The following is a 13,741-nucleotide window of genomic DNA, read 5'->3' on the forward strand; positions in this document are numbered from 1 at the left end:
CCCCTACCCATACCTCTAGCCCAACCCCTACCCATACCCCTGTCCCAACCCCTACCCCAGACCCTACCCACACCTCTACCCCTATCCCTAAGCCCAACCCTAACCCTAACAACTCTCTTTCATCCCTTTCATATTGGTTGCTCGTTGCGGAATTCCTCCTCCTTAATAATAATACAATGTATTTTGCTAGAATTAATCACGGTGAGAGTTTGGTTAGAAACCGAAGAAAACCTGGCAACTCTGCGCTCCTAAACAACGGAAGTAGATAAAGTCTGCGTGATCAACAATGGCTGCGCCTTGATTCAAGTCTACTAAACCCCGACTCAGACCTACAAAACTTTAAACGGGGCCTAAAAATGCGCAAACTACCGTAATTTTGTCATGAACAGATATGGTATAACAGTGGCTTTCGGTCTCCCATCAGGATTTTGGAAGCCATTGAGAAAAATCTAGATTTAATAGTGGTCGCTCGTTACGGAAGTCCTCCCTAATTTTACTGTGTAAAACGGGCACCTATCTATCATATAGATGTCTGAGACAATTTAATGACCAGAATATAGAAATATAGAATCTAGATCTATATCTATAGTTCTATAGATCTAGATCTAGATCTAGATCTAAATCTAAATCTATATAATATAGATATGTCATGTCTCACCAGGTGCACCATCACAGTCAGCAAGAACAGCAAACAGGTGAGCAGGAACATGAAGAACATCAACACTTTGATCAGCATCTTCCAATCCAACTTGTCATGCAGGTTCATGAAAACATGTCTGAAAGAATGCATTGGACAACGAGGTGACCCATACGGCGGGCTCTCTTCATTTTCGTTAGGCTGACTTGTTTCACTGCCGCGGTCTTGCTGATCTGCTTCTTCACAAAACTGAAAACTTGCTCCGTCCTCGGATTTGAAGGTGGTATAGCCAGGGAAATCTGTACCCTTTCCACATTTTCTTGTCTTTGATAGTAAAGGAGCAATATGAATGGTTCGTGTTTCAGTTTTCTGATGAGAATCTGTACTTTCATCAGACGGTTGTGCGTCAGTCATCAACTTCTTCAAAGTGACCGACTGCTCGGCAGGTGTGGCGATGAGATTTTTTGAGTTCGTTATGAACTTGTATTGAGGGGGCAGATCAAGCTCATGAGCAGCAAGAATATCCCGAATTTCGTGCAGTGGCACATCCCAATATCGATCCTCCACAAAGAAAGCTTGACTCCTGTGGTGCCCCTCTACAATGACCGTTATTTCTGTGGCGGTATCCATCTTGTAGCATTTGTTTGTGTTTATACCGGAAGTACTATAGACTGAGTATGCCAGAGACAGAAAGCTGACAAGCCAAAATGAGTTAAACCTTCAGTAGGCCCTAAGATGATCTGAAATATAATCTAATCCTCTGTTCATTGATTCAGCTTCAATTATATATAAATCTAGTAACTAAAAATAGTACCCTGAAAGACATCTCTTGGCCCAATGGTCAGAAAAGATTAGTGAAGCATCATTAACAAAACGTTTGTGAAGTAAACATTAGAGTTCTAATCAGGCAATGTGAACACTTCACGACGTCATTTGTATAGGAAACGTGTTGACTGGGAAGTGCTACAGATGTCTACTTTCAGTTTGTCTGCTATAAAAGGGGACACCTTGCACACTGACATCTGCTGTAGCCTGTTCAGCGTTCCAGAATTTAATTGATTTATGATCATACATTTTGATCCTGATTCTAAGCTGTGATTCTTTCAAACACTCAAGATGCCGACTGGTGATAGTGCTTTGACTATCGCCATCAATGCTGGGATGTCGGTTGTGGCGTTTTACGTTTGCGTTCGAGTCATTCCTCAGTTCAAAGAGATGTTCATCAAAGCAAATTTATTTGGCATTGACTTGAACAAGCCAGGGAGCAAGGAGAAAGTGTAAGCATTCTTCACTGTATAGGAGGCATGTCGTTATCATTTGTACTGTCTTGTATTGCCCATTTCGTCGGTAGGCTTCTTTTTACTTTCATTCACTCATTCAGCCTTCATCAGCCTACTTCAGGCACACAACAATAGACTACCATATATAGATCTAGATCTAGATTCTAGATCTAGATTCTAGTTAACAGTCTTCTTTACAGATGCACTGATTTACTTTTCGGGGGTTAAACTGCAGTATTTTTTTTTTGCTGCAGGTCACAATATGGCCTCTACTAAAACTCACAAAATCAATTATTTTCAAGAAAAATATCAAACCTTTAATGCAAAACATCAAAGGGAAAACGGGGGGAGGGGGGGGGGGGGGGCGTGCCCCCTGTAAGCCCCAGACTTTTTTTTACCCTTTGTGGGAATCCCCCCGGAAGGTCCAAAGTGTGAAATTACTATGCAATTATGATTTAATACTTTACTTTACTTTTTTCTTCCGCTTGTACCCTGGGGTGTCGCGGGGAGACACAGGTGTCTGTCTGCAGCAAGTCGTGTGGCCTGTAGGAGGGACATCCCATGATCTTTAAGGGTGTCTGCCACAGATTCACTCCATCGTCGCCTTGGTCTTCCTCTGGCTCTCCATCCAGAATATTTAATGTTGTATGCTCTCAGAGCTGGATGGTTTGAGGTCATCCGCGTGAGGTGTTCGAACCACTTGACCTTTTGTTTTTCAATGTGTGGTAGGACTGGTGTTGCTCCCACGGTGTCCCTTATGACTTCATTTTTAATTTTGTCTCTTCTTGTTTTGTTGACCGCTCTTCTTAAGCATTTCATCTCGCATGTGACCAGTTTCCTCTCTAGGGCTTTTGTTAGAGTCCATGTGTGGCACTGATATGTGAGCGTTGGAAGGAAAATGGCGTTGATGAGCTTCGCCTTGGTGCTCATGGGGGATATTGGGATGTTTCAGGAGAGGGCCCAGTTGGTAGCTGACTGCGTTGGCTCTCTGGCATCTAGTCTCTATCTCTGGATCTAATTTTCCATTTTCTGTGAAAATGCTGCCCAAGTATTTGAATTCTCTGCTTTGTTTTAGTTGGGATCCATTGATGTTGATATCCACTTTACCTGGTCTCCTGCTAATTGTCATGACTTCGGTCTTGCTTATACTGATCTTCATGTCATATTTTTCGCAGCTCGCATTTAGTTGGTTTATATGCTCATGTAGCTGAGTCTTGTTGTTAATCATTGCCAGGTCATCTGCAAACATGAGTTCGTTGAGTGCCTCTGGGTCTGGATTGGCCTCTTTTGTTATCTGGTCCATGTAGATCACGAAGAGCAGAGGGGAGTGATTGCAGCCCTGTCTCACTCCGGATGTTACTGGAAACCAGTCCGATGTTCCACTGGTAGTTCGGACAGCGCTTCTGCTGTTGGCATAGATAGCCCTGATGTTGTCTAGCAGTTGTCCCTTGATGTCGTACTGCTCTAAGATCGTCCATAGCTTGTTTCTATTTACTCGATCAAAGGCTTTTTCTTGATCCACAAATACGAGGTGGAGATCTTTGTCGTATTCCAAAGCCCTCTCACACAGTTGTCGGAGTGCGAAGATTGCATCTGTGCACCCTTTTCCTTTTCTAAAGCCAAATTGGGCGTCACTGAGAAGATGTTCGGTTTTTGCGCGAGTACGTTGCTCTAGGATTTTTGCATACATTTTCCCCACATGGCTGAGAAGAGATATGCCTCTATAGGTGTTGCAGTCTACTTGCTGCCCTTTTTCTTCCATATTGGCACCACTATCGCATTTTGCCAGTCTGCTGGCACTTTCCTTTCTTTCCATGCTTTTTGAAAGATGATTGTAAGCCAATGTATTCCGGTTTCGCCGCATGCAAGGATGGCTTCGGTTGTGATGCCATCGTCTCCAGCTGCCTTGTTCTTTGGACTAGTTTTCAGTGCTTCTCTCACTTCACTCTCCAGGATGGTAGGTTCTGAGTGCTCAGGGTAGTTGGCGGTGAATGGGCACTGTGTGTTTTGTGCCTGTACTCCTGATGGGTTTAATAGTTCTTGAAAATATTCTTCCCATCTTTTTATTAGTTCTTTCTCTTCGTGCAGAGCTTCTCCATTAGTATCGTTGATGACAGTGGTGGGTACATAGGATTCGTCTCTCGTTCTCATTGTCTTTACCATCTTGTAGAACTCTCTTGGTGAGGTCTTGCAGGTTTCACTTAGTTTTTCGCCATACTGGGTCCATGACTTTTCTTTTGATGTTATAACGACTTTCTTACTGTGTCTTCTTGCAAGTCTATATTTAATGTAGTCCTCTTCGTTTTTTTGACTAGACCCATACATTATACAGTCTCTTTTTTTCCTTGATAGCATCTTTAACTTCTTCGTTCCACCAGGCTGTTGCTTTTCTGTGTTTTCCTCTTGTTTTCTTGGTACCACAGACTTCTTTCATTGTGTCCAGGAGAGTTGTTTTGAAGGTATCCCAAGCTTCCTCTACAGTTAGTATTGTAGAGTTGATAGAGCCTAGTTTTTCATTTAACGTGCTTCTGATCTGAGCCTGCACCTGATCATCTCCAAGTTTATGCATATTTAGTCTCTCTTGATGTCTTTTATGTTTTTTTGGTTTTCTTTCTTTCTTGGTGGTCAACGTTGTGATGATTGGCCTGTGGTCTGTGTCCAGGCCTGCATTGGGGATGGCTCTTGAGTCTGTGATTGTGATCCGCATTCGTGTTCTCGTTAATATGAAGTCGATCTGTGATGAGACCATGATGTTGTTCCATCTGTACCAGGTGTAGATCTGAGAGGCTCTGTGCTGGAAGAAGGTGTTGGTGATGAATAAGTCGTGCTCTGCACACAGTTCCAGTACATGGTTGCCGTTATAATTGCATGGTGTTCTGTGGTCACTGTGTGGACCCAGGTGTTTTGTCCACGGTGTTCTTCTCTCTCCGACTCTTCCGTTGAAGTCTCCCATTACATAAAGGTCTTCCTCGTCTGGGATGTTGCTAATTAAGTCCGAGAGTTGTTCGAAGAAAGAGTCCTTTTCTTCGTCTGAGTAGGAGTTATTACTATTACACGGTGCATACACCTGAATGTAGTTTGTGGTCTTTTTGCCCTCTCTAATGCTGATTTTGATGAGTCTTTCAGAAATGAAGTCCGTATTCAATATTTCCTTTGCTTTGTCAGGGTGTATGATGAAGCCCACACCGTGTTCAGCTCTTTGTTCTTTTCTTACCCCACTCCAAATGAGGACAAAGTTAGAGTAGATCTCTTTTGTGCCTGTCCCTTTTTTCCTGATGTCTGTAATGCCCATGATGGAGATCTTGTTCTGGGTCATGAACTCCACTATCTCAGGTTCTTTATTTGTCAAGCTGCAAATGTTCCAGGTCCCTATTTTTTCATTTTTTCTTGATCGTTGTCCATTTTTCTCGCCAGGTCATTTTCCGTTTTGATCAGTCCGTTTGTGTCTCCTTATGTTTTCTTGAGCAATGTTTATATCCACTGCCGGCCTGCTAAGCCAGTCGCAGTTTCACCAGAGCCCCGTTGGCCAGCAACGTTTCGGGGTGACCCGGGTCGGCCTTCACGGCTAGCGTAACGCCTCAGTGACATAAAGTCACACCGTACTTCACCCAGACCCAGCTATCCCCTACTTTGTCCTGTTTCCATCTCCCACGGCGTGGACGAGGGGTTGGACTTCGAGAGACTTAATATATATATGATTTAATAAGTGTGATATAGGTAGAATAAAAACCATCAAATGTTATGTTCTTATGTTTGGGACAAAATTCAAGTCGATATTCTTCAAGATGTAAATGAACAAGAAAAGGGCTGTACGATACTGAGCATGAGACGGTAGTGAAAGTAAATTAATTCCCTTTCGTCTTATTTTACGTCTGCCTCCTCCATATGCTCCAGGCCTATAATACTACAGTTCAGTAGTAGAGTGAGGGGAGGGCCAATGACTGACACCGCCTTTCCCATACAAAAGGCCAATTCCAGACTCCTGTTTTGTGTGTTTTCTACAATCTATAATATAATACTACTGTGTAGAGACGGCCACCTGTCCAAGATGGCCACTTTTCTCCTCGATATTGATTGGATGGCCATCTTAGAAAGTTTCAACTGTATTTTGATTTGTAATGATCTGTTCGTCGTTTTGTTTTTTTCCAGTCCCGAGGCGCTTGGAGTAGTGTGTGGAGCAGTTTTTCTCTGCACTATGTTCCTGTTCATGCCTGTTCCTTTTTATAAACAACTTGCTGAAAACACACCCGGTAAATTCCCACACCATGAGGTGAGTTCTGTGATGTTCTTCTGAGACAAATACAGAATTTCAAAAAAATGTTTTTCATGACAACAATGTCAGTAGTCTGTAACGTAGCAAGCAGAAAGTTGATTGAGTAAGTATATAAAAGTAAATATTTTTCCTTTATCATGTGTTTGAAAAATGTTATATCAACTTGCATTATTACCTGGAAAAATAGAATTGTAGACAATTCCAATATTATTCAAAAGAGGTGTCTTACTCATAAAAAATCTATTTCTTGCTATTGTTAACACAGCAAGTCCTTGTATAGTTTGCGATCATAGAACATATGTATACTGACTCAAAAGGAGCAGTGCTGGCCTCTTAAGTGTTATTTTATAATAGGCCTATAATGTGTACCTGACTTTTGTCACTGCACATCCATTTTTGATCTGTAATGAATGACTGATTCTGTCTTTAAAATTCCTCTCTCAATCTGTAATTTATTTCTGACCCTGTCTTAAAATGTATAACTTTGTGAATCTGTAATTTCAATTGACAGGGACCACTTGTAGTTTACACAGTCTCAAAATGTTCCCTTTCAAGTTGTAAAATAATTACATTTCTTACTGTGTCTCAAAACTACTTGTGTTCCTAGATATCTTTGTGAATTTCCGACTGTTTCAGAATATTCCCTTTCAATCTGTAATAATACATTACTTTCAGTCTGCGATATATACAATTGACTGTTTCATAGTAGTCTCTTTCAACCTGTAAATAATATATATATCACTGACTTTGTCCCAAAATATCCCAGTAAACCTGTGTTGTTCCTAAGAGGAATTTTTAATGTGTAATGTATAACTTTTAATCTAAAAAATCCCCTTTCAATCTGAAAGTTATTTTTGACTCCTGTGTCTTAAGATGAACAATTTTGTAGTGAATCTGTAATTTTAATTTACTAGTACGGTGTACTACTTATGGCCTCAGTAAACCCGTATCATTCTACTGACTTTGCCTCAGTACATTTACTACAAAGCCGTAATTTTAATCTTCGTCCCAAAACATTACTCCAGTAAACCCTTATTGTTCTCCCAACTTTGCCTCACTCAGTACATCCACTACCTGGCGGCCCTTCTCTCCATCTGCTGCATGATATTCCTGGGATTTGCTGACGACGTTCTCGACCTGAAATGGCGTGACAAACTGTTCCTGCCCACCTTTGCTTCGCTGCCGCTGCTTACGGTGTATTTTGTCAACATCAACGCCACCAACGTCGTCATGCCGGTCCAACTACGCTGGCTGCTCGGATGGAGTATCACGCTTGGTGAGCATATATATATATATATATATTGTGAGGCAGCGTGGTGAAATCAGGCGCTCGTCAAAATAATCAAAGTGAAGAAACTTACATTTTTCCTCAGGTTTGTGAATTTTTATCGAATTTTTGTTTTTTGGCCCAGTACCTTTCATGCCCATTAAAGAATAAATTTCTGTGTGGATTTTACTGAAAAACGTTGATTGAAGGCATAAAAGATGTAAATATTCAGTTACCACGAACTCTTAAGCAAAGGAAAATAACTCACCTTGTGGGGCCATTTTCTCCCTAATTTTAACTCTGAAACCAGGTGACCCCCACCTCCTTCATTCTCAAATGTCTCGACTTCTATTCAAGATAAATGAATATTTTTTTCATCCAAAGCAAGACAAATGAACAAGTTTTATGATGATACCAATAACTCTACATGCCCCAAAATTGACGAGAGCCTGATTTCACCACATTGTCTCACATATATATACAGTCGCTTTTAAGGACAAGCAGGCTAACCCAGATTTTGGGGGTTTCCAGAAATCTTGACCTACACCAAAAGTGAGCATTGCCCTATCTATAGGAGAAGTTTGGTTTCATTGCTGTGTACATATGTTTGGTCATAGAGAAAACTCTCCTTCTCTTTTAAAGAAACTGAACAAGGGACAAAACTTTTATCTTTGATTTTCTCAATAGAGCATTTTTCAGGATATCCCCCTTGTTCTCTCCGTTCACCATACTCCTTGTCTCACTATAGACGATATAGGGGAAAAGGAAAAAAACTTCTCTCCCTTCTCATACTCCTTCTCTCACTACCCCTTTCGTTACTACAAGGCTGCCCATCATTACGAATTTGATAATGATAATGATGATAATAATAGTGAAGGGAATTTATAGTGGCTAGTCCCTAAAAGGCTTTAATTGGCACTCAACTTAACTGACAAATCAAAAGATAGAAAATTCACAGAAAATTCACATTGTGAGACCAAGACCATTAAACAGCACACACCTACACCCACCTTCATTCACACACATCTGCGCGCTCTCTCTCTCTCTCTCTCTCTCTCTCTCTCTCTCTCTCTCTCTCTCTCTCTCTCACACACACACACACACACACACACACACACACACACACACACACACACACACACACACACACACACACACACACACACACACACATACACAACTACTGTCAGAAGATATTGTTGAACAAATGTGTCTTCAGATGTTTCTTAAACTCTTTGATGGTATAAAATAGGAGGGAATTCCAAATTTTAGGGGCATGATAAGAAAAAGCTCTTCCACTCACTTTTCTGTAAGACTTTTCAGTGAGCTCTCTCATGAGATTCTCATCTGCAGATCTCAAATGTCTTGATGGTATGTATGACTCAGTGAGGTCTGTAAGATATTGCGGTGCTTTGTTGTTCATGCACTTGTGTCGTAAAAGAGCAATTTTGTCATCAACTCTAGATTTAACTGGTAGCCGCTGTAGCTTTATCAATAAAGGTGTGATGTGTTCTTTTTGAGACTTTCTAAGGTCAATTGCTCAGTGGAATCATGCTCCCAATTTTGAACAAATACGATTGTAACTCCCCTGGTTTTGATTAAAAAACACCCCCCCCCCCCAAAAAAAAAACCCCTGCTAAAAAATCCTGAAAAATAAACATTAAAAAAAACCAACAACCTTTTGTCACCCTAACCCATCCCAACCTCCCAATGTATATAACAGTGTCATGTGCAACTGTCTAACTTTTACACCCTCTGAGCACATAGCCTTTGTAGTCACTCATTGCCACTTTGCCTTGTAGAAAAGATGCTGATTGGTTGAAACATGTCGAACAAACAATGAGAAACTTTATTAAAAAGGTTAGACAATTTCTCTCTAGTATTATATTACCATGTTTCAGTTCAAGTGTCAAAAACATTAAATATCTATAAGCTAATTGAATTTCAGAGGCTTGAATGAAGTTTTTCATGAAGAAAAATAGCAAAGGAAGTGACTTCGAGTCAAACTGAGTCAAGATCAAGATTGACAGTTTTCTTTTTTGGCCTCAGGTGCATTGTAACACAGTATTAAAAAAAGGTGTTGTTATACTGGTTACACCACTCTGACACGTGATCGCATAGGCTATGTCAAAGATGACAAGAAAACTTCACGCTGTAATATTTTTGAAATATTTAATCATCAACAACAATGAAATGTGTGACGTTTACAAAACATGCTACTAGCTTCGAGGACCTTTGATCTACAGAAGGGTAACTACTATTTCCTGAAACACTGGTTATAACATTTGTCGAACAGACGACTATCTAGCAGTGTACAAGAATATCGTCGCTACCCGTCGCCTAACCTGGTCTAGCTCCTACCTCTATGTCCTCTGCGTACTCTAGTCTGGTCTCGTCTCTAGTCTACGCTACTCTGCTCTGATCTAAAACTAACTAACTAACTGTCCTCTACCTTCGGACCCTCGGTATATAAGGCCTGAGCGTCGTAATGATCTCACTTTGATCATTCAGACTTCAATAGGTACCTTCTGGATGGTGGTATCTTTTTTCCCCTGTTCCCAAGAACTTATGGGCTTTGAACGCTCCAAATGGTTTTGCACTCTCATGCGTTTACAATTAACGCGTAAGAGACGCTCCTCATATCGGTCTTCGTGATCTTACAAATCAGGGACTTAACTGATTTTGAGGCAGCAAGGTATTATAAATACGCCCCACTCTAAGGTTCCCTGTCCCTCAAGATGCCGTCCTGGGTGGTGGCGTCCAGTGTACTAGTTTCACCTGGTATTTACGAGCCACGAGCCCTCTGGCTTCACTTTGTTATAGCATTGCAAGAATATGTATGTTACCCTTAAGTATGAAAGACAAAGTACTATGGGGTAACTTTTATGACACGATCAGTGTGTCATTGAAGCGATATATAAAACAAAAACCGGTCTGTATAAAGGTAAAAAGTAAAGTTGTTCCTTCATCCGATCCGGACATTGGGGATTGCCTTGTTAGTGAGACAACTTCCTGGGCCTTTGGCATATTGTGGTAGGGTGGCCTGTTCATTTCCAGGCCGTCATTACTTCCCCGACTGGAAGTCAGGTACCCGTTACTGTTGGGTGGGCAGGAGGTGGCGAAAACATTCTGTGTCCAAACCGAGGCTCAAACCCGGACTTTCTGCTTCAGAGACGAGCGCACTAACCGATTGGCCGCTGCACACTCTCTATAAAGGTATTGCGGGGTAACTTTTATAACACCGTCATCAGTATATCGTTGAAATAAACCAAGAATCTCTGATCTCCCCCCCCACACACACACACACTCACGAATCCACTGCCATCCCAAAAAACAAAAACAAAATATTAATAAAAAATATAACAAAAAATTCTCGCCTTCCCCCTCCGCCCCCAGGGCCTCTGTACTACCTGTACATGGGTATGCTGGCTGTGTTCTGCACCAACGCCATCAACATCCACTCGGGGGTCAACGGCCTGGAAGTGGGTCAGTCGTGTGTCATCGCCGTCTCCGTGCTGGTCTTCAACTTCCTGGAGATGCAGGGTCAGTCGGTGCACATTGCCACTCAGCTTCTTTTGTCTTTCTTTCTTTTTCTCTTTCTCTCTCTCTTTTTTTCTCTTTATCTTTTTCTCCCTCTGCCTCTCTCTCTCTCTCTCTCTCTCTCTCCCCCCCCCCCTCCCACTCCTCTCTCTCCCCCCTCTCCTCTCTCTCTTTCTCTTTCTGTTTCTTTTTTTTTTTTCCTTTCCTTTTGCCTGAATGTCAGTCTCTCCGGTTTTTTGTTTTTTAAAATCTTTTTTTCTTTCTATTTCACTAATTGTGTAAGTTTAATCTTAGTGATAAATCATAAGGGAATTTGGATGGCAAAGCATTTATAATCGTTTGCCTTGAAACACTGTCAGTTTTATATACACCTGCAAAGTTGAACATCCAGGTTCAGCTTCTGTTAAGACACTTAACAACGAGGTTCAGTCTAATTTGTCTTAGACGGTCATCAATTTCAAGGAGTTCATTGGCCGCGTAAGATAGGTGGATGTCTTACACCGCGCCATTATAATGTAAAAAGCACAAGGAAGAGTGAAGAGAAGTAGTCTTTTGTACAGGGGAATGTGTTTTATTTACATACTGTGTTTATTTATTTACTCATTTGTTTGTTCATTTATTTTATTTGTGGTTGGTTTTTCTACTATTTTTAATAGAACACAATGTTCAGTTATTTCTGTACTTGTTAAACAAAAGTGCTATGCAAATGCTGTCCATTAGTATTAAAATTGTGTGGGTGAGAGTGTGAAAAATTCACAATTGAACCATGAGTTAACGTTGCCCCTTAGCTCTTTATCTCCTAGGGGGGTAAATCCACAATGCCAGGGCCCTCTTTTGGTACGAAATCTAAAAGTGCATATGTACATCACTAAATTGGTCATTAAATCAAAACAGGTGAACCTATTTTGATAGTTCTTGATCTAATGAATGAACTCCCGGTAAAAGAGACCTGTTTTCTGAAATAACCAAAAACTAGTTTGACATCGAAGTCGTCGTAAAGGAATGTGCCCGAGACCACTGCCGAACTGTGAACTGCTGGGAGCGGCTTGCCGGAGATAAAGAGATAACACTTTGCAGTCACTTGGTGCAATAATGCACCAGTGAAAATTATCCGTTCCGGTTGCCTATAAGGCCCGAGAAATTCGTTGCAATCACTCCCCTGACTGGGTGACCAGATGGTAATGCTGGGTCGCGAGCGCGAGAACGGAACTGAATCGCCATTCTTGCCTGTGGAACGCGATTCGCGACTCACTTCAGCGGAACACGGAACAGTATCGCCTTCTGATTCCCGATTCACTCCCCTGTCGCTGTCACCACCTTGTGGCTTGTTTAACCTACTGCTGAGTCGAATCACGAGCGCAAGAACGGAACGGAACACTTAGTATGGCTCCCTTTATTTTACAAAAGATGGTATAGCCCAATCCCCTATTAAAACAAAATGAACGGGGTCCAACCAATAGACAGAAGGAATTTTATGGAGCCATTGTTTTAGCGAATCATGGGGTTGGGGGGGGGGGGTGTGAATTTATGGGGGTCACTAATTGAGGTCAGTAGATAGAGCAGCGCAACAAAGGGTGTGGGGCGGAGAGGATGGCGGAACATCAAGAGTGGGACTCGTGCTCGCCAAGTGGCATTGATATGACACTGTTCCGTTTCAGTCAGTGTTCTGCCGCAGTTCCACGAGCGCTCGTGTACTCGCAATTCTTTGAATCGCGAATCGCCACTCTCAAATTTAGTGAGCAAGATCCAACCCTACCAGATGGGGTGTTTTGTAGTGCTGGCTGTGTGACTGCAAAGTGTTAAAGTTCATGTACGCAAATGACTCAAGTTGGTAGGGACCTAGATTAATAGTGGGATGTCCTATTTTAGTGGGTCAAGGATGTTTCGATGTATGGGAGAGAGATATAATGACTGCCGATGAGTGACCTTGACCTCCGTTCTTGTGGGCAGGTGAGCACCGTCTGGGCCACGTGTTCTCCATCTACTTCATGATGCCGTTCCTGGCGGTCAGTCTAGCTCTGCTGGTTCATAACTGGTGAGTGTTTGCACTCACACATACACACACATACACACACACATACACACACACTAACACACACATACATGATGCCGTTCCTGGCTGTCAGTCTAGCTCTGCTGGTTCATAACTGGTGAGTGTTTACACACACACATACACTCACGAACACACACACACACACATACACTCTCACTTACACACACATACATGATGCCGTTCCTGACTGTCAGTCTAGCTCTGCTGGTTCATAACTGGTGAGTGTTTACACACACACACACACACACACACACACACACACACACATATGCACATGCATACACACACACATACACACACATATACACACACATTCACACACACATACACACACACAACTACACACACACACATGCACACACGCATACCTGATGCCATTCCTGGCGGTCAGTCTAGCTCTTCTAGTTCATAACTGGTGAGTGTATTCACACACACACGTGCATGCATACGTGCACGCATGAACGGACACACAAACATGCACACATGTTCACAGACATACACATTTACACACGCAAATACACATACATACACATGTGTATGCACAAGTCAATCAATACAGAGAAACTCATGTAGGCATAAATATAAATTTGTACAACTGCTGTTTTTCTCTCTCTCTCTCTCTCTCTTTCTCTCTTTCTTTTCTCTCTCTCTCTCTCTCTCTCTCTCTCTCTCTCTCTCTCTCTCTCTCTCT

The 13,741-nt window shown here is 41.9% G+C and overlaps 1 protein-coding gene across 3 annotated transcripts in view; it reads left to right on the forward strand.

The window, feature by feature from the left end:
* The first annotated feature begins 1,570 nt into the window (after positions 1 to 1,570).
* The window catches only part of LOC101848512 (UDP-N-acetylglucosamine--dolichyl-phosphate N-acetylglucosaminephosphotransferase), a 70,666-nt gene continuing 58,495 nt past the window's right edge, over positions 1,571 to 13,741 (forward strand). For all 3 annotated transcript variants that reach the window (XM_005096169.3, XM_005096170.3, XM_005096171.3), the window contains exons 1-5: positions 1,571 to 1,914; positions 6,067 to 6,187; positions 7,253 to 7,466; positions 10,854 to 11,000; positions 12,948 to 13,032. In XM_005096169.3, coding sequence (XP_005096226.1) covers positions 1,754 to 1,914; positions 6,067 to 6,187; positions 7,253 to 7,466; positions 10,854 to 11,000; positions 12,948 to 13,032 — 728 coding nt within the window. In that variant the 5' untranslated portion in view covers positions 1,571 to 1,753. The remainder of the gene's footprint in view (positions 1,915 to 6,066; positions 6,188 to 7,252; positions 7,467 to 10,853; positions 11,001 to 12,947; positions 13,033 to 13,741) is intronic.

This window comes from Aplysia californica, unplaced genomic scaffold (genome assembly GCF_000002075.1).
Source record: "Aplysia californica isolate F4 #8 unplaced genomic scaffold, AplCal3.0 scaffold00122, whole genome shotgun sequence".
Lineage (NCBI taxonomy): Eukaryota > Metazoa > Mollusca > Gastropoda > Aplysiida > Aplysiidae > Aplysia > Aplysia californica.